Source organism: Mauremys reevesii, linkage group 18 (assembly GCF_016161935.1).
Source record: "Mauremys reevesii isolate NIE-2019 linkage group 18, ASM1616193v1, whole genome shotgun sequence".
NCBI classification, from domain to species: domain Eukaryota; kingdom Metazoa; phylum Chordata; order Testudines; family Geoemydidae; genus Mauremys; species Mauremys reevesii.
In genome coordinates this window covers 16,931,098-16,954,445 of record NC_052640.1, presented here as the reverse complement: position 1 = coordinate 16,954,445, position 23,348 = coordinate 16,931,098, and the positions used below count along the sequence as shown (strand labels likewise).

The window sequence follows — 23,348 nt, the reverse complement described above, 5'->3', positions numbered from 1 at the left end:
CCGTGACAGCTGTTGCTACTACAGTTATGCACCTAATAAATCATCCTAAAGGGAATGTATAAGGGGCTTTGCAACCCGTGAACAGTGGGCGGATGTAGCATTCAAGCTGAAAACAATGACACAGAAGTCATGCCGGACTGAGAGGAGCTCAGGGATTAGAAATTATTGTGTTCTCACTCTTTTCTTGCAGCAAGCAGGAAGAGCACCACACTATCCAGGTTTAGATGATCTTGCCTTTTGGACAGAGGAAATATGACCTGAGGCTCACGCTGCATTTAAAATTTTCTGAGTTTCACGTACCTAACTACATCTGTTCCCTCCCACCCACTGGACTCTTGAGCATTTGAAGGCAGGAATGAAATACCAGAGTCAGTATAAAGTTTATACTTGAAATCCCAATATAATTCCCCTCAATAACAGACACTGGAGACTAGAGGCCTGATGCAAAGGACATTGAACTCAATGGGAGACTTTCCTCTGACTTCAATGGGTTTTGGATCAGGTGCTAAAAGAAGCGAGGAGTGATAAGTTTAGCATCCATTTTGGATGGATTTTGTGCAATTAGCACCTAACTGGGAGTGCATTAGGAGCACTGATAAATTAGCGAACTGCTTTTTATTTAAAGATCCTGATGCTTTTCAGTCAGAACCACTTATTTTGATGCAGCTGTGAAGATGCCATCGTCTTTTCCAAGAGATGAGTTTGAATGGGACCCTATTTTGGCTTCAATATGATGATACAAATGGGATTTGCAACCTGTACACAAATCATTGCCCTTGTGAATCCTGTGTGTAACCAGTGCAGACGTTAGTGTGGTGGTGAAAAAAGAAGTGGGTAAACTAATCTAAACTCCATATTCTCCACATGCAAAGTGTATAAACTGTGTTTACCCATGACACACCACTGAGTGCAGGCACGTCCTCACTCAGTCCAAGGCAACCTTCAAGGAGATTAACGCAATAGAATGACCAGGTCATTACAAAATGGACTGGAAGATGTATTTAATCACAGGGTTCACCCAGTGTGATCTCTGCTTGGAGTTGGGTTGAGTGAGTTTGCACCAAGAGCTTAATGGCATTTCCTCCGTCACGTCATCTTTCAGCTTCCCAAAACATGTGAAATAGCGTCAAGATTTTGTAATGTTGCCTAACTAGGCTCTAATGAGTTCATCTCCTCCCTTTTATAATGTCAGTAACTGACCAAACTTCAGGAGCAGGGAAGGGTCACCAGGTTCGCCTTTTCTGCTCTGTGCTGGTCCTTCCAGGGGGAAGAGGATGTCAGAGCAGTTCATGAGACTGTGGGGAGGAAAGGGGTCAGAGCTGTGCTGGGGGAATGTAGTAGACGTGCAGGGGTTCTCAAACTGGGGGTCGCGAGGTTATTACAGGGGGGTCGTGAGCTGTCAACCTCCACCCGAAACCCCGCTTTGCCTCCAGCATTTATAATGGTGTTAAATATATAAAAAAGTGTTTTTAATTTATAAGGGGGTCGCACTCAGAGGCTTGCTATGCGAAAGGGGTCACCAGGACAACAGTTTAAGAACCACTGAGGGACTTCAGCTCTGACCCTCTGCCTTGTCCATATTCATCTTCCTCGTTTTTGTCCCCCCCACCTTCAAAACATGTGCACACCGACTTCATGTCAGCCCCTGCACTGTTCTTGCATCCTCTGCTCAGTTCCTCAACCTGGGGCTCCTCACCGATGCCTGCCCCTCCTTGGGGAGGAGGGCTGAGGATGGAAGATAAGGTTGTGCTGGTTAGGCTGAGAGATGGGAGACAAGATGATGTCGGGGCAGTGAAGGGACACAGGTTGTCTTGTATGGCTGGTTTAATCATTGCCAAGGAGCCAGAGGCAGCGGAGGCGGAAAGCTGGGTTGTGGAACATGCCCCAAAGAGCTTACAGTCTGATTTCCATGGGGGCAGATCCTGAAGGGCTTAGTTATGGCCTGATCTCCTACATACCCAGGGCCATTCTGTGTGCGTTTCTGGATCCTGCCACGTGGCAGGTAGTTCAGCTGTCTCCTGGACACTGTTTCCCCTTTCTATGAACCCTGAAGAGAGCTCACAAAGAAGGTAGTGGGTCTGCACACGGGGAGGGAGTGGGCCCTGGGGGATGCACATTGTCCCTCTCAAGCCTTGTAGGGAATATGGATAAAGGATAACATAGCCCCAGGCTGTATTAGTTTTTGCATGGAGCCTACCATACACCTAGTAGCTAGTTGAGAGATCGCTTACAGCCCTATTTTACTTCTGTCCTGTATGAAAGTCAGTCTCCTGCTCCAGATTGCTGTGTATTATTATTATTCTTCTCTTTGACCTCTTTCCTACCTCAGATTTGGAAAATCACCTCAAATATCACTTGTAATTAATACTCTTAATGAGAACACATGAGATTGCTTTGTAATGTACATTGCAGACATTTGAACAACGAAAGAAAGAATCTGGCCACAAAGTTAACTGCAAATCCTGTAGGGGCCAGGGAGGGAGGGATGAGTCACTTACACTAATCATGACTCCCAAAGATGAATTTCTTTACAAAAAACTAGAGGCTTGAAATTCCTGCACTAGCTGTGACACTGACTGATTCTCAGCAATGTTCTCTCTATTGTTAACAGGATCAACACAGTGCAAAGAGGTTTATAAAAACTGACAGACATCATCTGTTTTGTCAGTCCTAATTCCCCTCCCTAAAAGTGAGGTTGCTTGAAAGAGTAGGGGAAGAAAATTTCCCTTTCTGCTCAGAAATGTCACCTCAATAAAAATCAGGGTGCAGCAATGGCTTCTCTTTTGGGTATTTATGAAGGGAAAACATCTCTGTGACCACCAAAGAATAAAAGTGGGCAAAGGTGAAAGTACTCAGCAAGTAACCAATGCCAGTTCCTTAGTGATTTTTATTACAATGCGAAACGTTGCTGTTCCTGGAAGAGGAGTGCAAAATAAATCCTATCTCTGAGACATTTTGTAGGTAGAAGGTAAAGGAAATCCGCTGATTCTTCTCCATTGTCATAATCAGTGCTTTCAAAAGATGAGTTTGTGTGTGCTGGTGTATGAAAAGTAAGAATCTCATATATTCCAGATTGCTGTGATATACAGTACATGAAATCCATGAATCTGGGAGTTTTGGTGCATCACAGAAAAATATGCAAGTTTCTCCTCTTCTAGCCAGCCAGCCAGGGAATGTATTTATTCCTTGTAGAATTTCTTGTGGGTTGCTAAATAGATGTTGACATTGTAGCTTGTAGCAATAAATCCAAGTACATTCACAGGTGCTGACTTAATACTCTTATATTAACAGACTTCCAGCAGTCAAAAGGCTTGTGCAATTGACCAACTTCGAGCAGTGCTGCGGGTCTTGGGTTACAATACAGTGGCCTGAAAGGAACACATCATTACAGTTATTGACCTGTCTGAAAGGTTATATACGGTAATAATTGGAGATATACCAATCTCCTAGAAGTGGAAGGGACCTTGAAAGGTCATCAAGTCCAGCCCCCTGCCTTCACTAGCAGGACCAATTTTTGCCCCAGATCCCTAAGTGGCCTCCTCAAGGATTGAACTCACAACCCTGGGTTTAGCAGGCCAATGCTCAAAGCAGGTTGAGATCTTTGTGTGGCTTTCCTCCATTAGAGATTTCACAAATAAATCTCTGCTTGGGAGAGGTGCACATTTCATTTGGTCAAATCATTACCAGTAAATGCTGGGAGAGGACGGATGGAAAGAGAAGTCCCCATGTGAAATATTTATCAATGAAGCGCTGACCATCGCCTCACTCAAATGCCTAGAAACTGCCCAGTGCATCTAATCTAGTCTGTATGCTTTTCATGTTTTATTGTCCCATGTAGAGGACTTACTCCCAATCCCTTAATATCTACAGAATGAAGCTTCTGTGAACTGACTGCTGAAGGACTTGTTCCTGCAGCCTTAGATTCTGATTCAGCAAAGCACTGAAGCACATTCTTAACTTTAAGCATGTTTAAGACTCATTGAAGTGAATGGGATTCCAGCACATGCTCAAGAGTGCTTTGTTAAATCCGGTTTGTAGTACTCAGTACGGCCTCAGTATTCAGTACAGCCGTAATACTCTCGCCTCCCATTGACTTCTGTGGGTCTTAACAATGCTCAGCATCTTGCAATATTGGTCCAATATCTCCAGGAGCAGTTCCTGTAACACAAGACAGCTGCTGCTAATTCAGCCATTACAGAAACGATACATTAATCTTTACTTAGGCTCATATCCTGTATATTTGCCCATATGGGGAACAGACTTACAGCTCAATGGGAAAGTAAGTTAAACAGGTTCACACTAACTGAACAAAAAACAGCTTTATTTCATCTCAGGTGTTTGTCTAATGCAGCTGGTGTTCTGACCATATATTCTGTACTGTACTAATTTAATGGAAAGGATGCTATGCACTGTGAGATTGATTTAGCTACACAATCTCAAATTATGGCTCCATTAATATAGTGTTATTTATTTAAAATCACATTAAACCATTTCTTTAAAATCAGTTTTAACATTGCTTCCCACAGAAAACAACAACAAATGACACAAAGTGTTTTTCTGGAGACAAAAATTGCACTTGACAAGATCTGACTCCAGACAGAATGCAAGATTGGAATGAAAGGAAGGGCTCTAATTGTATTGTAAACAATTAAAACTGAGGTCTGCCAGTGGCTTTTATAAAAGGTATTAGGAGACTTTGATGGAAGAACAAAATCAACATTCACTCAAAAATCAACATCATGGTAGTATGTGAATCAGAAGTAAGTAAGGCTGCCATTCACCATAGCAAGCTCTCGCTTACCCTTGGGATGTCCTGAAATAGAGGACCCAGTTCAGGTCCCCATTTAGGATGACATTTAATATATGATCAAGTCCCATAGCCATCAATGGAACTTAAGCACATGCTTAAATATGTGCTGAAGTGCTGTCTTGAATAGGTATGGACTTAAGGCTTTGCTTAATGGAATACTGTCCTGAATCAGTGCCTGTGAACAGAATTCGACCCACTCTGACGTTGTACTAAAGAGTATTCAAACATGTGGATGATACATACTGCATTACATACCATAGACTGCTATAGTATGGCACAGTGGAGCACATTTAAGAGGACAGACTTAACTCTGCATTCCCTTGCTTTTGTCAGTAAAAACTGAACTTGTAACTGAGTTAAATTTTATGTATAATCTTTTACAGTTGACAGTCGATTACCTTAACCAGAAGGCAGTTATAGCACGAGATAAACAGTTCACCACTGTTCGCTTCCAAACTGAACCCACATAGTTCCCCCTTCACCTCGCTCCAGGGCATATTGTGAACGAATGCCTGCTGCCCAAGTAGAAAAGATTATAGTTATGTCCTGAGGGGAAATTTTTTCTGCTTCAGAAGGATTTTCACTTCACAGATGAGAGGGGAAGACTTTATCTTAGACAAAACAAGTTATCTGGTTCAGACTGTTCATAATCTCATGTCAGCTGATTGAGTCATGGACATAACTGACAGACATGCAAATGTAACAAATCTGAGTATAAGGATAGTCTAAAGCACATGTCTGGGGTGGGGGGGGGGAGAGTCTGCAAAAAGGCTCCTCTCCTGCACTCCTTACTCATCCAGGATTTCTATTGGAGTGATGTAAGTAAAATGATGAGCCTGAGCAGGAATGCATGATCAGGGTAGGATCAGCCTGTTCTAGAAACAATCCTACTATTGTGAATTGCAAAGATACAAACAGACTAATACAGGGCCACTCAAAATTTGTCCTGCTGATTTATAGCTTGTTAGGAGCCCAGGGTCTCCCTTTATTTGCTTAAAATGGAGGAGAAAGCTGCCACCCTTACCTTTAACGAGGTGGTGTGACCCATAGAGACTACAGGCTTGATTCACCAGGCTTCTGTGGAACTTCTGGGTCCCCCTGCCAGAATGACAGGGCTGATAACCCTGAACAGCTGGCAGATTCTTTGGGTAGTGTAGAGGCTCCACATCCCACCAAAGGTACCAACACCTGGGTGTGGCCAGGAGAAAGTGGAAACTGGACATAGTTATTACTGGCTGCTGGAATGGCTCCTTGTCAGGAGTGTTGGAAATTATAGCCGTCCTAAGACGGCTCTAACTTACACTGGAGGCCGAATTGGTCCCTGGCCCACCTCAGAATTGAGGCGCCACAAAGGTGGTATAAAGTTAATGGTCTCTGTTCAAATATGGTACACAGACATCGCCATCCCTGTTTGTACTTACTGAAATCCTGGCTGACAGTCCAAACACAGAGTCCAAGGAAATGAATTGGCCATGAAGACTGACCTACCCTTTCATCCCTTTGAGGTAATAGACCCATCTCAAATCTGATCCTCTGGTGCAGGCACACTAGTAAACGAGGGCGGAGGTAGCTACCATTACAACTTGCCTCTTGCGTTGCTCCCTGTCTGTGGTGGCTAAATGGACTTAATTTTCCATCGCTGTTGATATGGAACCTTTATCATTACAGTGGGGTAAATTCTGCCCTGATCTATGTTGATGTCAGGGGGTGGGATGCATGTTGCCCAGGAGTGTGAAAAATATGGCTCCATGCTTGTTTAGAAATTTAAAAAAATAAATATACGAAAAAATGAAAAAGGGTTGCTGATAAAAAGGGAAACAGACTGCTTAGTGCAAATGGGACCAATGAGAGCTGCTGCAGAGCACAGGGCTGGATCCCATGGGCAATCTGAAAGCTCAAAGGTATTTGGATGAGAAATACGACTCAAACAATCTGGTGAGGGGATATCTGAAGCAGAATGAGCTCAGCCTGAACGGCATTGTTCAAGATTAGCTTGTGTGTGCAGATATACAGGCTACAGCTAGACTGTTTGCACAAGTGAGAACCAAATTGCTAGGCTTGCAGAATATAAAGTCAGTGAAGCAAAAGAGATTTGTGTATTTTCTGAAGAGTTACTTAACCTAAGACTGGCTGTCACTTCATTTCAACTGGATCCAGGCAGCCACTGAAGAAGAGCTCCATGTAGCTCAAAAGCATGTCTCTCTCACCAGCAGAAGTTGGTCCAGTAAAGGATATTACCTCACCCACTTTGTCACTGTGAGGGGTGATGTTTTGGGACTTGGGCCCTGTGTGATAGGTGTTTCTTCATGGTGCTAAGCACACTCTGTTTCCACTGCACTCAGTGGGAGTCGAGGATGCTCAATGTTTCAGAGGGGGCCATTGGCGAAAAGGACCGAGTTGTTCACCCATGATGATGAAGGATCAGGATGGAGTTTGCATCAGTTGTTTCAGCATTTTTCAGAATCTTAGTGAAGGTTTCCCAAGAGTCAGGATTATAGTGCCAAGCTGCAAAGGCACTATCTGGTCCTTGGCAAATGACGAGTTAATAACGTGGGCTCACACAGGGGCTGCAAGAACTAGAAAAGCAGCTACCCTAGGAACTCGAGGACAGCCTGGGAGAAGGCAGGCCTCTGAAGCAAGAAGTGAATCTGGGTTGGTTCCCCAATTTTGGGTTTCTTATTTGTTCCATTTCCAATCTTTTAACTGTTGTCCAGTGGCTGAGATATAAAGTTCTCCCACAGAAAAAGACACAGTTTCTGTGTTTTCTGTGCTTAGTCACTTTGCCAGCCTGCAGTGTAGATAACAAAACTGCTATGTTTCCTTTTGACAACACAGTTTTGAGAATACGCATCAATTCAGCCTTTTCCATAACAAAGATTACACTCCCCACAAAAGATTCTGACCACACTGCATATAGGAAAAGTTTAAAACAAACAACCAATATAAGCTATAGATACCAAAAATATACTGGCGAAAGTTCACATATTAACATGTAGGCAAAGAGAAAGCTGTTCTTTGAACAGAAAAGGGGAGGCATGTGTGTAAGCTGAAAATGGAATAAGAGTTCTATTAATCAGAGCCTGAAAACAGAATCAGCCAATGGTGGATCCAGCTACAACACAGTGTGCTGTAGCTGCACAATATTTTTCCTTTTGAATTATGGGGTTTTAGGTTTTTGGAAGTGCTAGAGTTATTGCCACCTTTTTAGCTCATAACACTTTCATTATGCTGCAGGAGCACATCCAATTCTCCTCCCATAAGATCTGAATAATGATAAAGTTAGAGTGAGTTAGTCACATCCTGCTGGGGAGAATTGTGCCCTTGGACCATGAAGTTGGAAATTACATTTTCCCCATCAAGTTATGGTTGGGAAAGTTGCAAAGTCAGGACAAAATACTACCCTTATTGCTTTAAACTGTGCAAGGGAGGAGCTGATGGGTCTGGCTAGAGGGAGTGTCCCCCAGAGTCATTTTGGCAGCATAGGACATGATGTCTCAGGGCAGGTAGGAATACAATGTTACTGCTTCTCTGAAAAGGAGTAGTATGTGCTCCAGCTACTCATGCTCATGAGTATGTCTTTGCAGGATTGGGGCCATAGAGAATAAAACTAACATTCTATATCCACTGAATGTTTTTCTAGTACTAATTAGTAATATAGGACCAGACTGTTCCCTTAAAATACACAGGAGAAGGCTAAGAGGGAATGAAAATCCCAGGAAGATTTCCTCATGGAGGTCCCCCCTTTCCACTGGAGATGGGATTTAACTCTTCCTGGAACAGCTGTGATTCTGCCACCATGGCCCATGTATCCACTGCACTGGCTCTGTGGATGGGTCTTGGGAATCATCTGGCAAACATAGTTTTAAGATTGCAATATAATTATTTGGACTTTATATTGAGCCTGATCCTGCATAAGTTGTAACCCAAAGTGGGAACATTAAAACACGTTGTAAGTATTGTATGGTGGAGTACTGGATTTACAAAAGCTCCACTGTAGCAACTCAGATAGGCACATGTATTAGCTGGTGATAACAAAAATCTGTCAAATACTCTTCTTCTGGTCAAAGCTTGCAGGCTTATTTGCGTTTTCTAATAAATTGAATGTCAGCCATACAATATAAGCTTTTAATGTTTGTGTTTAACTGGTAAATTAAATTAGGCTGCAGAGTAAACATCTCATGAATAGGGGACCTCCATACCTCTTTTAAGGCTATTGTTTCAGTTGTCTGGCTGCATGCAGACACCAAAGGACAATACTGCAGAAGTTTACATTTTGAAGGTTATCTCTACAACCAGAAGGGCTGGAAACTTCATTGTAAAACATGAAAGCAGCATGTTTTACAATCCCATCAACACTACAAAATGAAGCTGGGGAAAAAACAGGAAAAATCAGACATTTTGCAGTAATGTTTGTTTCATGTTGGGAAAATTTTTGCAACGCCCTTTTTCAAATAAAAATCTGTCATTGAAATATTTCATTGATCAATTATAGCTGAGGATATGATTCTGTCAGGGAGGTCACAGATTCTGTGATTTTCTGGGACCTCCATGACTTTTTCTGGGTCCCAGACAGTGATCCCAGGGTGTAAGCAGTGGCTGAGGTTGGGTCAGCATTCCTGGGGCTGGAGCAGCGGCAGTCAGACCCTGCTGCAGCAGGAGCAGCAGGACTGGAGCAGCTGCCAGCAGTCAGCCCCGGTGCTGCCAGAGCAACAGCCCCCACCCTGGGCCACCTGAAGAGCGGCCGGCGGTCAGCACCGGTGCCACCAGAGCAGTGGCTGGTGGCCAGCCCTGGAGCTGCTGGAACAGCTGACAGGTGGTCAGCCCCAGAGCTGAAAGAGCAACAGTCCCAGGGTCACAGGAACAGCGTTTGGCAGCCAGCCCTGGGGATGTCAGAACAGCTGCCTGGTAGTCAACCGTGGGGCTGCTGGAGCAGCAGTCCCGGGGCTGCTGGAACAGCAGCTGGCAACCAGCCCTAGAACCACTAGACCAGTGGCTGGTCGCCAGTCCCGGGGTCACCAAAGCAGCACCCAGTCCTGGGTCCATCAGAACAGCTGACCAGCGTTGAGCCCTGGGGCCAATGGAGCAGCAACCCCCAGAACAGCGGCCAGTGGCCAGCCCTGGGGCCTCCAGAGCAGTGGTCCTCAGGCATGGCAGAGCAGCGGCCTGCGGCCCACTGAAACAGCGGCCGGGGTTGGGTCAGTCCTCTGGGGCTGGAGCAGCTGTAAGCTCCCAGCATTACGCTATTTGTCCCCACTACCTCCAGGTAGTTTTAGTAAAAGTAAGGGGCAGGACGTGGGGTTCTGTGAATTTTTGTTTATTACCCACGATTTGTTCCTGACTTTTACTTAAAGTACTTGTGACAGAATATTAACCTTAATTATAGCTTTCCATTTCTGAAATAAGATTTTCTTTTTAATTAGTTTTTGGGTCAGCTTAGTTATGTGAGGGAATTAAAAAAAAAGTTTATAAATTATAACAAAACAATTTTCAGACATTTCTTGTTTTGAAAATAGAAAATGATAAAAAGTTTGCATAGAAATAAAAAGCCATTTTTTGACCAAAAAATATTTTCAATTTGAGAAATGTTGATCAGTTCTACTACAAAGTCAACTGTGTTGAGAGATCTAGTTACAACACGGTTAAAGCATGTTTGCATTTTGTAGTGCAGACATATACGTTGGTAATATGCAACTCTCCTATCCTGATGGCAGTGGTGTAGGTGGCTTCTTCTTGCACACATACAAAATGGGAAATGACTGCCTAGGAAGGAGTACTGCGGAAAGGGATCTGGGGGTCATAGTGGATCACAAGCTAAATATGAGTAAACAGTGTAACGCTGTTGCAAAAAAAAGCAAACATCGTTCTGGGATGTATTAGCAGGAGTATTGTAAGCAAGACTCGAGAAGTAATTCTTCCACTCCACTCTGTGCTGATTAGGCCTCAACTGGAGTATTGTGTCCAGTTCTGGGTGCCACATTTCAGGAAGATATGGACAAATTGGAGGAAGTCTAGAGAAGAGCAACAAAAATGATTAAAGGGCTAGAAAACATGACCTATGAGGGAAGATTGAAAAAACTGGGTTTGTTTAGTCTGGAGAAGAGAAGACTGAGAGGGGACATGTAACAGCCTTTTATGTACTTGAAAACTGTTATCAAGGAGGAGGCAGAAAAATTGTTCTTCTTAACCTCTAAGGATCAGACAAGAAGCAATGGGCTTAAATTGCAACAAGGATGGTTTAGGTTGGACATTAGGAAAAACTTCCTGTCAGAGTAGTTAAGCACTGGAATAAATTGCCTGTCGAGGTTGTGGAATCTCCATCATTGGGGATTTTTAAGAGCAGGTTGGACAAACACTTGTCAGGGATGGTCTAGTTAATACTTAGTCCTGCCTTGAGTGCAGGGGACTGGACTAGATGACCTCTCAAGGTCCCTATGATTCTTCACTTGGGGGAAAGACCGAAATCTGTGGTGGTGTTTTTCACATATATTATTAGGCCATATTTCAGATGGTAGTGCTGGCTAGTCATGAGGTAGTAACCATGGATATGGTAGCGGCTAGCCTGTTGGTCGTCGGAGATGTGGGCTTCTTGGAGTGTAAGGATGTCGATGTTATGCATCTTCAACCTGTTTGCGAGATACTTGCACTTTGCCTGGGAAAATCCCTCAGTGTTATGTTGGAGGGTCCTTATTCCAGAACCTATCTGGCATGTTACTTGGCCCTGAAGAGGGCCATTATGGTGGCTTGAGTTGTTGCTCTGAAGACCGGATCATTGATTGATGTTTGGTCACTGGGTTGAAGGTATTAGATATGATTTCTCATTTAACAGAGTGGGCCGCATGAAGGCTGCCATCTTCCACTCATGGGCAATCCTAAGCTGCATCTGAATTCTGCACAAACCATGGCAGATATGGATACTTGCGGCAAAAATGGAAAATTAAAGACTCTCCAGTCTGTCACTGTCACCGAGAAGACCATGGAAAATAATAACATCTCAGTGTCCAATTCACAAATATGAAAGAGGCATCAGAGCAATACACTCTGCTACTCCAGTTATCTGCCTTAACCATCTGAATGCAAAATCATAGTTGTTGCTCTACATTAGCCATATAAAGAAATGCAGACATGACTAACTTGTTACAACCAGGGCCTTAGTTTGTAAGCTCTTTGGGGGCAGGGATCCTCTTTTTGTTCTATGTTTGTACAGCTCCTAGCACAATGGGGTCCTGGTCTGTGGCTGCAGCGCTTAGGTGAGATGGTAACACAAATAACAGTAAAGTGCCATTTAAAAACCTTTTGCAGCAGCCACAGTGATCGGAGCCCAGAGGCTATTAATAGGCTCCAAAACCACCTTGAGGTTTGCGCCCCTGCTCCCATGGTGTGATGTCACCACTGTGTTATGCGGTGAGTCAATGACATCACACAATGACATCACCGTGATGTCATGTTGCTGTCCTCGCCCCACGATGCTGTGTCACTGCCCAGCGACCCGGCCCACAGCCCTGCCCTGACGGCCCCAATCCTGCGCCCCCCCCCACAGCACCCCCCTGCTGCCTCTCCGGCGGCTTCCGAGGCGGGCAGGAGAGAGACACTCTAGCCCCCTTCTCCACTGTCCCTGACCCCGCCCTGCCCATCGCGGGAACGGCAGAACCATAGAGACGCGAGGCCTGGAGGCGAGCGAGCGACCGACCGCGGTGCCTTGTGGGATGCCGGAGGAGCAGGGAGTGGGCGGTTCCGGTCCGGATTGCGGCCTGGCAGCTGGGCGAGCGCGGAGGAGTCGAAAGCTCTCGGGGGGTTGGGCCCAGGTAAGCACAGGGCAGAGAGCAGAGGAGCCGAGTGCAGCCCGCTGCCGGGGGCCTCTGCAGCCGGAGCCGCCCCTCCCCCGCGCCGTCAGGGAAGGGGGGTCTCTGCAGCCGGAGCTGCCCCCCCCCGCGCCGTCAGGGAAGGGGGGTCTCTGCAGCCGGAGCTGCCCCCCCCCCCGCGCCGTCAGGGAAGGGGGGTCTCTGCAGCCGGAGCTGCCCCCCCCCGCGCCGTCAGGGAAGGGGGGGGCTCTGCAGCCGGAGCCGCCCCCCCCCGCGCCGTCAGGGAAGGGGGGGGCTCTGCAGCCGGAGCCGCCCCCCCCCGCGCCGTCAGGGAAGGGGGGGGCTCTGCAGCCGGAGCCCCTGTTCACCCTGTCCGGGCCTGGACTGCCCTCCCCTTTCGTGTGTAGGGGGCTGGGCAGTTCCCTTGTGGGGTTCGTGCTACTGGCGCCGCATCAGGCAGGCTCTTCCCACCCCTGAGCCTCTCTGCGCGCTGCCTGAGGTTGGCGCTGGCTGCAGTGCCTGGGTGGGGTGTCTGTAATTGGGGCACCTGCTCTGGAGTGGGATGTCGAGGGCTGCATCTCTGGCTTAAAAGAGCCCATATCAGGCAGCCCATCTCTCTTTTCCCCCCTGACTCCCTGGTGGGTGTGAGTCTGAAGCCAGTAAAAGACCCTCTTCAGTAACCATTCCTTTTCGTTCTCCCTCCCACTCCCAACATCCAGCCTTTCTGGGGTTTTGAGCCGTGTCTAGGACTCTAACTGTGAGATCTATTTAAAGATAACTGTGTGATTTAATAAGATTTAATTATTAAGTATGCAGCACTGATGCCTTTTTAATGTCACAAAACCAAAGCAGGTTGGAGGCTCCAGGGAGAGAGAGCGTGTCTGACTGGAACACAGAAAATGGCAGGGCTTCTTTTGTAATCTGTTTATTGAAGACTATTTTACAGATATACAAAATACATTTAAAAAAACAAACAAACAAGGAACAGGCAGATCTTTTTAGAAGGGGACTAAGACCCAGCTGTTGGTCTCTGCACTGCATAGCTTAATCAGAAGTGCTGGGTGTGGATGGAGCCAAGAAGTTCCAAATCCATTTTGCATTCCTAAAATACTTTCAAAATTGCAGTATCAAGCATAATCTGAGGTTAGAAGCAAGGGAAAATGGGGTGTGGAAGCTGAAATGTAGATCCCACAGCTGGACAATAAGACATAGTACTTGATTTGATAGCTGATGATACATGCGTTTTTAAGTTATTTTATATGTCTTAGATTATTTCTCAGCATTTAGGAGGGAATCTAAACAGTATCATGGTAATTAAATTAATATTTGCACTCCTTTTCAGACCATTTTTATTTTTGTGGCTGCAGATTCTCTTGCATGGAACAACACAATGTAGTCTTTTGCCTTTTTTCCCTCACCACTTTTAAAGCTGTCTTGCAGAATTGTCACTAACCTTTACCGGCCCATGCACAGGATCTGCTCACCTGCTCTGACTTATAATGAATAAAATATAATTCATTTTTTTCCATCAAAAATTATTTTTCTTTAACAAGTGGGTAATCAAACTTCTACAAGACCATTTTAAGATATGTTTTCACAGTACAATAACTCTTTGAAAATGTTACCAGTAGTTGCTTGCTTAGGAAGGATTGCATTTCCTCTGTTAAATAATAGAAGCCATAAAATTATATCAAAAAGGTTGATAACACTGAATACAAGGTATTAAACTGTTGATTTATCTTGACTTGGCCTGCCTGCCTGCCAATGCAGTAGCAGTAGCAGGTTTGTTTTTTGGAAACAACAGTTAAATCCCTGCATTCTAGGTTGATGGAAGTGACTTGCTTAGTTTCCTGAGAGAAGGAAGTCAGTGCACTTCTGCATTACTCTGAGCCAGGGACGTGTAAAATAACGTTTTTCAATCAGTGACAGCTATTTCCGTTCTGAGTAAATCAGCAGCATAGCCAGCCTTTTGATATGGAGGCAGTTATTGCCTCCCCTTACTAGGAGTGGCCTAGAATTAAAATTCTCTGTACTTTGATACTCCCCCACCCTACCCATTTTAAGAGTATGTCTGGAGAAGAATGTAATCCTCTCTTTACCAAACTCCCATATGTCTTGGTATGCAAGAGTTTTTCTAAACAGTTTTATGTTAGTCTTATGACATGCTTGAGAAGCTGGATTGGACTTCATTTGTCACAGGCCATTATGATAACAGAGAAATCATTCAGCAGTATTTAGTTCAAATGTTCTTGTTGGCGGTCCACACTCTTGAAGATTGGGAGCATATGTGATCGCATAGTGCTGATAAGACCAAGTCCAGCATACACACTTCTACCTCAGTTTTCACTTCTCCTGTGGTTCCTTCTTAAATTACCAATGGGACCGCATATAATTTTAAGTATTGATTTCAGAAAAGAGGAATCCTTGCACAGTCTCCTGGATCTGTATAAAGAATTGGTTATTGCTGTCACTCAAGAATTGTTTAAAATATTATTTATAATCCTGTATAGAAGCCTTCCTTGTAAATTTTCCATTGCATTTTTTTTCTTGTTACCTTTAGGAAAATCCCATACTGCCTATTGCTAACAGTTTACTTCTTACATCCTGAAAGGAACAAAGGAAATGGCCTGGTTTCCTTCCTCTCTGCCTCACTGGATGGTTTTTTTCATGGTAGAAGTTGGTAGGGTGACATGCTTGTGGCATCTGTGTTTGCACAAGTACAGGCTATAACTGAAATTGGTATTTGTCTGATCCTTGGACTCTAGCACAGAGAACTGTTTAAGATGGGATTCCTGTGAGATCGGAAATATGCATTAGTACAGAACATGCAGTTCAGAAATCATACTTGCTGAGCGAAAGTACACTTATTTATGTAATATAGCTCAATATACCTATGCACAGAGAAAATTACTTTCAAAAGCCCATCTTACTTTTGTAAATGAAACCTTGTAAATGAAATTCAATTGTATTAAATTTCTGTTGTGCTAGAAGGGTAAAAAATGTAAAAGTAGGAGTTAGTTTGACTGCTTCATGTATCTTATTAATTCAAGTGTACTTATCTTTATAATTTCCTTCATTGTGTGAAGCATTTTGTACATGTTGCTTTGCTTGTCTTCTGACACAGGAGGTGGGTCTTTGTATACCTTCTGCCATAATATGATCTATTTGCTTTGAATGAAAATTTTCGCTAATTTTATTACCAAGTGTTACTGAGAGTTCATACTGTAGTGTTCTCATACGTGGCATGGTTTCCCACTTAATCAAACTGATTTCTTTTAGTCATATTTTATTGTGTGACTCAGTTGAATGCATACAGATAATAGTAATTTGTTAGTCATTACTACTTACTACAGTCTGTCCCGTCTTTGTAACTAATGTACTCTGACACAGTGCTTCAGTACTACTGTGATTTGGTGCTATAAAGAAACATGAAAGACTTTCTCCTAATCCATTCTTCTCTCTAGTTTTTGTTACTATTAACTTAATGTTCAAACAGTTTTAAACTGGTTTCTTTCTAGTTTTGCTTTGCAGTAATGGGGTAAAGTGACCAATAATATTTCTGAAAGCCTATTGATGTTCAGCTAATTGTCACTGGATTGAATTAATTTCTAGATGACTATGCCATTCAGGCAATGTTATGATCCACAAGGTCAAAAGCTGAAATTACTTTAACCATTGTAGATAATAATTTCCTAGAAATATGTCTGGAGTGATTTTTTTCAATATGGTAAAATAGTATTTTAAATGACAATACCTCAATGGCAATGTGGATAGAATGTTAGGGACCTTCAAAATTAATTTGTTTCATATGACTAACATTAAAATTGTTTGCTTTTGGGTATTTTGTTGGCATATTAAGGGATTCTTTTAAATCACATGGCTTTGATAAGTTTTATAAAGTCATTGATTCATTGGTTTATAACTGGAATCCAAATTGTTCATGAAACATTCTTCATTGCAAAAGTGTTCATCTTATGTTGCATAATATAAACAATGATAAACCATTGTTGAAGAATTACGTATGTGATAAGGAATATTATTATTTATTTTATTATTCCTCCTTTCATATGCTAGGTATAGCAAAATACTAGACAAAGTAACTAACTAGATACTAGTGTTACCAAGACTGTTAAGCAGACTCTTAAGATGTGATCAGCAGTTGCTCTTTCACAGCCTTGGATATTATGAGCTTTTGATCAGAGTAGGGTACAAGGCAAATGTTAGTTGTATAATAGGATCTAATGGAAAGTACAAACATATCAGTAATTTGAATAGCTAAGGTAGCTTTGCTTCAGAACTGCAGCACTTCTTTTGGGAAATTGTGCTTACCGTGCATTACAAAAATTGTCTTCAGTACATTGTATACTTCTGAGTGAATATTCCTATAGTTCACAATTTTTGTTCCCATTTATACTGTTTATGAACTGCAGTGACTGACATGGGTATCTCCAGATTAAAACTTAAAAAGTAATTAAGGGACTTTTAGTGTGGGTGAAAGGGGCTTGCCTATTCAACAGCCCCAGAGATTGTTTTTAATATACAGTTAGGCAGAGTATAGTAGGCCTCAGTGTCAGTCGTTATCTGGAGCGATCATTTCAAAGTGTGAAGGGATAGAGAGTGTCCTGTCTTCATTCCTATTCAGCCCAGACGTCTCTGTTTAGACTTCTACTTAGCTAGCTTTTGAGACATGGGTGTTTGGTCCCTAAGAAGGGAACTGAAACCACCAACTCAATTCACATACAGTATAACCTCAGAGTTATGAACACCTCGGTAGTAGAGGTTGTTCCTAACTTTGAACAAAACGTTATGGTTGTTGCTTCAAAAGTTTACAGCTGAACATTGACTTAATACAGCTTTGAAACTTTACTATGCAGAAGAAAAATGCTGCTTTTAACCATCTTAATTTAAATGAAACAAGTACAGAAACAGTATCCTTGCCTTGTCAAATCTTTTTTTTAAACTTTCCCTTTTTTTAGTAGTTTACATTTAACACAGCAGTGTACTATATTTTCTTTATTTCGTGTCTCTGCTGCTGCCTGATTGTGTACTTCTGGTTCCAAATGAAGTGTGTGGTTGACTGGTCAGTTCGTAAGCTCTGAGGTTCTACTGTGGTGTCATTCTTCCTGAGCCTTTCAGTCACTCTAAAGTTAGGTTGGGTTTGAACTGACAACCAAGAGGCAATACGCTCACTGGCTTATTACCAATCCCTGGAGACATCCAGACTCCCTATTGAGAGAGTTAAAATTTCAGAGGATTGGGGAAAGGCAGAAAAAGAAAAATGCCAACGTGTTCTCTTCTTTAGGAAGATTATTATTTATTGTAAACCTTGTTCTGTGAGAAGCTAGTTTCTGTGAGCCAGTTGTACACATGCAGTGGAGCTTAATAATTTTAGCTCATCTATTTTCCAACCTAGTAATTTTGGCTAGTACTAAAATGTCACTTATAACAGTGGTGGTGTTCTAGTGCTTTTTAATTATGAATTACGATGTTAGTTTCTAGGGAAAAGTGACAAGACTTTTCCAAATATAGAAACAAAACTTGGGCAAGCAGTGAGTTGCATCGGTAGGTTAAGTTGTGACTATGGAATGAAATCTTGATCTATGCCATCTTTGCGGATCCATGATATTGGCTGGCTGGAAACCCGTGTTGGGTCATAAAAGCAGACTCTACTGCTACAAAATCATACTTGAAACAACTTGGGAATCACAATGTGGGGAATGCCTGGTTAGAGACACTCAGAAGAGTCATAGAAACAAGACTAATATTTCTCAACCAATGGCTGCACCAGACAAAGGAACTGGATACATAAGGAGGTAGGCAGAGGAGGGAAGACACGGAGTTGACCTTGCCTACAGGTTGGCTGTGGTCAATGCAGCCTGCAGGGAATTTGAAACTTCTGGTCAAACTAAAAACTACACCGGTTGTGAAAACATTTTCCTCTAAACTCCAAGTTGCAATTACAGTTAACTTGGAGTTTACCTACTTTGTATTTGCAGAGATAAATGACCAAGTTTTTATACTAGGATTTGGCTGAGCAGTTGCATTTAATACTTGTGCCACATCCTGCTGGCTAGAGTGGCTACTGCTAAGCTACAGGGAAGCATCTGTTTTCTGAGTGCACAGGTGTCTGCAAAGGTCACTTCCCCTCTTTCTCAGCCAAGAGCTGTGTTGTCAACAAGTCAAGCTGTGAAGTATTCCTTCCCCTTCTCCATTTCCTTTCAGTGTTATGTAGCTGTTCTGAATAAAATGGACTGTTAGTCTATATAGCACAGCTAGTATTTTTCAAACGTGGAGATGTGTGAGGCTACCAAAATATATAGCTCTTCCAGATAGCTAGCTGGTGTTGAAATGCAGATACTTTTGACATACGCTTGAACGTTGTGGTGAATTTTCATTTCCAGTGGGAATTAGCCAAGTGCCAGGCTTCTCTCACAACCCAGTGTGGTGTTAGTGTTTAGAGATGACATTTACATTTAGAATACTATTTTCAGTCACTTCTGTCACCCTCAGAATCTGTGGGTATTTTGGTTTTCTGGAGAAACTTCTCATCTGAGAGCACATCGGAGAAGTTTGGGAATTTTGTAATGAAAGGTTCACTAAAATCCATTTGGCTATATGTAAATTACTCCTGTGAGGTGGGGAAGGCATTTTTCAGCTCTGAGAAGAAAAAGGGGAGGAAATGATTCATGGTGGGGTAAGGAGGGAAAGTATATGGAAGTGTCAGGGCATTATTAACAAACTGTTGAACCAAAACAAACTGAAAATTACATGACTGGCACTGTACATCCTTGGATTCAGTAAGATGCAGCTGTCCCCTACTTAAAGAAGCAAAAGTAATGTAAGAATACAGGGTTCTAATTAACTAGGTTTAAAAAATGTAGTGTGTTAAAATATTAATTTACAGTTGCTTATTTATAACATTTAAAGTGAACGATTTTGTTTCGTGATTACTTTAACCCGATTATTTGAATAGCTTCACTTGGTAAACTTATTGCAGCTACTAAGTGACTAAACCTACAGAATCAAATGCAGAATAATTCATTACTAGACTGCTCCCTGTATGTTGAGGAAAACCATGTTAATTTCCCTTTGGCATATTATAATAAATATGTGATAGGTATCCGTTCTTGGTCATGTGATTAATCTAATCTGTAGTACTGCTAACAGAGGTCTTGTTTTCTAGGTTCTGAAACTTGCAGTGACGGAACATGTCTCAGTCAGGTGAAAAAGTAAAGGTAAAGAGATGCTTGCGTAATACAAATGTATATAGTTCTGTTGAACTTTTGAAAATACTCATGTATTCACTGAAGTAGTTAAATATTCCGACTACATTTATTAGCTCAAATCTATTTCTTAAATTTGAATTTTTCTGAAAAATGAACTTGTATGTAATCCTAGCAATATAGTTTCAATAGGTTAGCCAAACTTCCTTTATCTGGTGGTATTGTATTTATGCAGAGGGACTCATGTCTGTACTTCATGCAAAATTCTTAATTGGGTATAAGTTACAATTTTAAGATTTTCCCATCTGGGTGAGTTGTAAAAGGCTTGTCTGCAAGTAAAATAACTGCCCTTTGATGAGTGATTTTAGTTCAGGAGTATTTGCAGTGTATCATTTTATTAAAAATCTATCTTTCATGTTAAATTCCTGTGTCCGTCTTGAATAAAAATTTGTTGCTATCAATAAGCTCAGAGGGCCCAGAATTCAAGTGGCTGCAATTCTTGTTTAGGCCTGTAATAGATCTCGGGTCAGTTCATAACACAGTGAAGTGGACAGCCATGTTTATGGCCCAAATCTATCAGATATGTTTTCAGGTACATTTCTATATCTTCCTTTTGTTTCAGAGGTTTAGCACTGTGAACTTCGGAGCTTTATGTTCAGCTATATTACTAACCTGTTCACTTATGTGACTGTAGTTGCATCTTGTGAGGTGATGATAAATTCATACTCTGAGCATTACTACTGAGTGTGCTTGTGTTTCTACATGTATTTACAGAAGTATTTTTCCTCTGCATGTGTACACAGGCATTCTTAGGTGCTGAAATTCACTATATTTAGCCTATATCAGGAGAACCTATTTCTAATATCTTTTCAATTTGTAAATGTCAGTGATTTTAAGGTTGCTTGTGATTTAAATCTTTCATTAACTTTTTAACGTACCTCACTGAAAAAGTCAGCTTTACCTCTCACTGCCACACAATGACTGCCCCTTCAAAAAAAAAAAAGGAGCAGGGTCCAATGTACTTGGGCTGATTGTCTGCTGTGAAATTGGGCTTAAGGGCAGACACCTGAGCCTTATACAGGGCGAGACAGCTGTTGGTTGGTTTGGCAGATGCTTGCAGGCATTGTGGGGAATCAAAAGACCCCTGAAGGGCCTGAGTCAGAAGGGGAAGGGCCTATGGAGAAAACAAAAAAACTCCAGGCAAGAGGTGCTGGGAGATCAGGAAGACAGATGCTCAGGTAGGAAGGGCTGTGCCCAGTTTGGGACTGGGGTGAAAGCAGGGGCGGCTCTACCTTTTTGGCCGCCCCAAGCAGTCATGCACGGGAGGCGCCGCGGGACCAGCGCCCCCTCCGCAGTCATGCCTGCGGCAGGTCCGGTCCTCCCGGGGCTCCGGTGGACCTCCTGCAGGCATGACTGCGGCAAGTCCGCCGGCCCAATCTGCCGCCCCCCCGGGAAAGGGCCGCCCCACGCGCGTGCTTGCCGCGCTGGGGTCTGGAGCCGGCCCTGGGTGAAAGAAATGAACTTTAAAGGGAGGACTGACCCAGGAAGAAGGGTCTGGGCCCAGCTGAAACTGGGATGAAGATTTTGTAGATTGGAGGTCTATTTTGATTGACTTTGTTCAGGACCTAATACACTGGATCCCAGAAAGGGAATGTTTTGAATATCTGGGCACTGTGGGTTTTAAAGGGGCTTGAAGTGAAGGGGATACTGAAGCAGGCCTTAGCAGAGCCAGCAGGGGCTGCATGAGGGCAGGCAAGCCCATTTACAGTCACAAACAGGGCTACCTGTTGCTTATGTTAATAGCAACATTTTCTTGCGGGCGTACGGTCAATGTTTTCCAAGAAGAGCCTTTTGCTCAAGTATGTTCCGCAGCACCTGTGGTATCTTTACTTCTCTCAAAGACTGCTTGGGGAAGGAAGGGTTGAGAGAGGTTTTCCAAGGGCTGTCTTGCTATGCTGCCAGGTAACTGGTTGATTCTCTTTCTTCATGCACTTTATTTGTATGTTTTTACTTGTTTTACTTCACTTGTATTCAATTTTGTTTTTCTTTCCAGTTTTCTGACTCAGCAGGCTATGTGGGATTTGCTAATCTGCCCAACCAGGTCCACAGGAAGTCTGTAAAGAAGGGCTTTGAATTCACTCTAATGGTGGTTGGTAGGTGGTTTTCTTTAATTGCTTGAGTGTTAAAATATGTTTGTCTTGCACATTAGGGGCTTGTCTACAGCAACATCTAGTTTGCCACAAGCTGAGGTGTAAATCTACCTCACAGTAAAGCTTGCCACTCACCAAGTGGCCATGTGGACCCTTCTGACTTGTACTAACAGTTTCTTGGTGTGCTTTGATATGCTTCTGTATCAAAGCGGGGTAGATCAAAGCACACTAAGGAACTGCTAGAACCAGTCAGCAGGGTCCACACTGACACTTAGCATGTGGCAAGATAGTGGGGGGGAGGGGGTAGATTTACACCCCAGCTTGCTGTGCACTAACTGTTCATTTAGACAAGCCCTAAGTATGCGCCTGTTCTTACTTAGCTATTGTATTTGGTGTACTGAAGAACAAAGACAAACTAGTGTATTCTATCCAATTAAATCCTGCCTATTTTGTGAAGTTGTTTGGAGGGAGCATTAGTGGTTAGAGCATGGCTCAGAGCCAAGGGTTCAGGTCTCTATTCCTGCCTCTTTTAGCGTTTCTGTCCCCAACTCATTGTCTGACGTTAGAGGTAGTGACTTCACCATTCTTTGACCCGCTTCCCCGTCTGAAAATGGGGACGTGCGTGCACAGTGGTGTCTCGCTGATGAAATGGGGATTCTATTCCTAGCTCTTCTACTGCTTCCGCCCTGACTCACTGTGTGACGTTAAGGGTAATGTCTCTGATTAAATTTCCCCATATGAAGTTGGTGTTGTCTACTGGAAGGAACTTTAAGTGCAAAGTAATTGGCTTGTTGAGTTATATTGGTATTTTCAGCTTTTAGTTAAGCAAAAAACCTACAATTGCTTTTGTAAAACCCAAATTACTCTCCTTTTGTTAAGAAGGTTTTTGACATACTTGCCTTAATATTACATATTATTGAGAAATTAGTAGGAGAAAGGAAATCGCATCTTTATCACAAAGAACCATATGTAACGTCTTAAGCAGCCTGTATGCTGAAAGCTGTAGCATTGACCAAAGATTATACAGGAAATTAGTTTCAGCAGTTGTCTCCTCCTTGTGGTTGTTGATTGCTGTAGAACTTCTTATGTCTTGTAGTTCTTGACAAATACAAGAGTTGCCCATCTAAAACTGGGTTAGCAACATCAACAGTAGCGTAGACCGCTTATATTGGGGTTTTCTTTTTCTTAAATGTTTACTGGCATATAATATACATGATCATTACAGATCACTTTAGCTTCCTGAAATAATTTATGTAGCAAAGATGAACTTGTAAACGCCACATGCTAGTTTTAGGGAGTTTCAGGTAAGTTTACAAATCACTTTAACTTTCAGAATTATAAAACTTTCCAAGTGAAGATTAAAAGA

The 23,348-nt window shown here is 42.8% G+C and overlaps 1 protein-coding gene across 1 annotated transcript in view; it reads left to right on the top strand.

The window, feature by feature from the left end:
• Positions 1-12,458: 12,458 nt before the first annotated feature.
• Positions 12,459-23,348, top strand: part of LOC120386355 (septin-2) — a 61,101-nt gene continuing 50,211 nt past the window's right edge. Inside the window, exons 1-3 of the mRNA XM_039505588.1 lie at positions 12,459-12,612; positions 19,793-19,844; positions 21,886-21,985. Coding sequence (XP_039361522.1) covers positions 19,818-19,844; positions 21,886-21,985 — 127 coding nt within the window. The 5' untranslated portion in view covers positions 12,459-12,612; positions 19,793-19,817. The remainder of the gene's footprint in view (positions 12,613-19,792; positions 19,845-21,885; positions 21,986-23,348) is intronic.